Here is a 2990-nt window from a genome sequence, read left to right on the forward strand (position 1 = left end):
AAAAAAAAAAAAAAAAAAAAAAAAAAAAAAAAAGGAAAAAAAAAAGAAAGAAATAAAAGAGAAAGGAAGGAATGCATTAATACCTTTCAGACACTACATTATTCACTTTGGACATGATTTTTCAATTTTCATAGAAGTGTTTCCACTCGACGGTCATACGAAGCTTTTAGACTACCTTTCTGGTTGTTCTATTTGTGTGAGATTTTGGACAACTTAATATTCTTCTATGGGGTTAGGATCCTCATGGATCACATTATGTGCCTGCGCCTGTGCCTGCACCCTGGTCCTCAGTTACAGAGGAGCTTTCCTGTTTTCTGGTATGATTAATGTAGACAAACAGGAAATCTTTTTGTGATCCTGAATATTTATTTGGCTTTCTGTTGGAAGCTTACTATTTGTATTCTTCCATTGATTGGAATGGAAGTTTTGTTAATTTCCTGCTAAAGAAAAAGGAAAAATGCTCGAAAATTCAGTTAAATAGGATCATTCTTATCTGTTTCTGTCATTCACATGTGCAGGTTTGGAAGAACGGTTGCATGTTTCCACTATGCAGCAATTAATGTTCAGTCTGTTCATATCCCGCCGGCCCTAATTGAATTTTACCATAATAATCTGGAGTGGATTAATAAGGAAGCAAATGAGGTACAACGACCTTGAATTCAAATTCAGAAGGCTTAAAGCCACTGATTCTAAATTTTTAAGACTAATCAGATTTTGGTCGCTTCTACTAGGTACATAACAGGGCTGAAACTCTATTTGCTGCAGTGTGTAAAGCTCTTCCTCTGATTCCAAAGAATGAATTGGGCTCAGAGCAAGAAGATGTTGGGGTAAATGAATTGAACCATTACATTCAAGAACTAGAGCAAATCATTATCATGGAGAAAGAAGATTTTGAGGTAGGATTAGGGTTTTATTTTTAATTATATCTTAATTTGGAATCTGATTATAACACATCATGCTCGTTTTGTGAGGGGAAGTTGTTTTATGATATCTGTTGAAACTTCGCCATATGCATTCATGTGCATTTAATGGCTTGATCCACTTGTGGAAGGAAAGTATCTATGAACTTGATTCACTAATCCTATCAGCTAATATGAATGCCTTATTTGAATTATAGAATTAAATAGTTTTATTTGGGATCCTTGACTAAAGATGGTCTTAATTTGTAGGCAAACAAACAAATTTTCTATTATGCAATATGGATTATTATAGGCCAATGATGTTTCTAGGTTGTCATTTTCCCTGCATTGTAAAACTATCTTTGTGGGGAAGGAAGCTTTATGCTTTGGTTCTTCTGACTTATTCCAACAAGTTATTATAGGTGCATTTTAATGAAGTACTATCTGGAGAGACGACAGTTAGCCAGCCTACAGTTGATATTTTTGAGATCAATAAACTGCATATGCACATTCTCTTTCTTTCATATATTTGGGTTCAGCGCTTAAGTTACGCAGTCACTTTGAGAAGGAAGAATTCCCCATATAGTTCAAGCAATGACCTTCTAACACTGGATGAAAGAGGAATTGAATCAGTGGAAGAGTTTGTGAAATTTACTCTGGGATTGGGACAAGATGATTTCTTTGGTGGTTGTGATAATGATTCTCTACCTTTAGAGTCAAAACATGAGATTGATCTTGGAAGAGGAGGTAATTCAGGCCAAATTAGCCAGTTGAACGAAATGGAGAGGGAAAAGAATATTGACCTTGGTGTACTGGAGGATGATCTTTGTCTTTCTCCAGTTATGCCTCAAGATGTTGAAATTTCCATGCGAAGGGCGAATTCAGAGGGAGGAGAATATCCAATTATGGCTGATTTATCTGATACCCTTGATGCTGTTTGGAAAGGTGTAATGCACCCAAATAGTGTAACATCAGAGAGTAGTTATTCGCAAACTAATTCTGCTATTCTGGAGCCATTGGTAGTACAGTCTGATATGGAGAAGTGTAATGCCAACTTAGTTGGAGCAGAGACAGCTCGTCTTCTTCATTCTGCCTTAGTTTTAACAATGGTTGATTCTGTCGAGACATCTACAAGTTTGGTATCGATGCCTTCTTCAGCATATAGTACAAAGATTTCGTTGTTGAATATCCCAAAGCCTGACATTGGCAACTATGATCCTGCCTTCATTTCATCGTTTAGGGAATTGGAAAAACAAGGGTATCTTCGACTTCTTATGCATGTTGGTTCCAATGATACTGTTGTTCCTGTCTATGATGAGGAGCCCACTAGTATTATTGCATATTCATTGCTTACGCCAGAGTATAATGCTCAGATGTCTGAGCCAGAGAGGGTACTAGAACCTGTGAATACTGCACGCTCCTTGCCTATTATTGGTTCAGCTAAAATGAATTCAATTAAAACATGTGATGAAGAAGCTACAGATGCTTACCAAACTCTTCGATCCAAGGAAGAGACCATTTTATCCATGCCTAGACCCGAAAGTCTTCAGTTTGAGGATCTGCTTTTGTTCACTCAGGATTTGCATACAAGAGTTTGTTTTGTAAATGAGACTCCTTTGGGGCCGGTGAAATACACCATAACCTGCTACTTTGCTAAGCGGTTTGAGGCATTACGAAAAAAGTGTTGCCCTTCCGAGTTAGATTATGTAAGGTCTATTAGTCGTTGTAGGAGGTGGGGAGCCCAAGGTGGCAAAAGCAACGTTTTCTTTGCAAAAACTTTAGATGAGCGGTTTATTATCAAACAAGTCACAAAAATTGAGTTGGAATCATTTTTTCAGTTTGCACCAGCTTATTTTATATATTTGTCTGAAGCAATACGTACAGGTTGTCCAACTTGCCTGGCAAAGGTTGTGGGGATGTATCAGGTACGATATTTTTTTTCATTTTCTTTTATTGTAGTTGTTGATGGACCTTCTCTTTGAAAAATAGAAATGATTTTAAATGACTGCAGTTGAAAAATAGAAATGATACAATCTGGTCTTTCTTTTTTTTTTTTTTTTTTTTTTTTTTTTTTTATTTTTTTTTTTTTTT

The 2990-nt window shown here is 36.3% G+C and overlaps 2 protein-coding genes across 3 annotated transcripts in view; both read left to right on the forward strand.

Moving 5' to 3' along the window:
- LOC111497886 (germin-like protein subfamily 1 member 7) overlaps positions 1-2990 on the forward strand; it is a 19780-nt gene that overhangs the window by 10985 nt on the left and 5805 nt on the right. The gene's annotated exons all lie outside the window — the stretch shown is intronic.
- LOC111497876 (1-phosphatidylinositol-3-phosphate 5-kinase FAB1B-like) overlaps positions 1-2990 on the forward strand; it is a 13212-nt gene that overhangs the window by 7670 nt on the left and 2552 nt on the right. The window contains exons 9-11 of the mRNA XM_023148881.1: positions 519-642; positions 732-896; positions 1322-2824. Coding sequence (XP_023004649.1) covers positions 519-642; positions 732-896; positions 1322-2824 — 1792 coding nt within the window. The remainder of the gene's footprint in view (positions 1-518; positions 643-731; positions 897-1321; positions 2825-2990) is intronic.

This window comes from Cucurbita maxima, unplaced genomic scaffold (assembly GCF_002738345.1).
Source record: "Cucurbita maxima cultivar Rimu unplaced genomic scaffold, Cmax_1.0 Cma_Scf00002, whole genome shotgun sequence".
Lineage (NCBI taxonomy): Eukaryota > Viridiplantae > Streptophyta > Magnoliopsida > Cucurbitales > Cucurbitaceae > Cucurbita > Cucurbita maxima.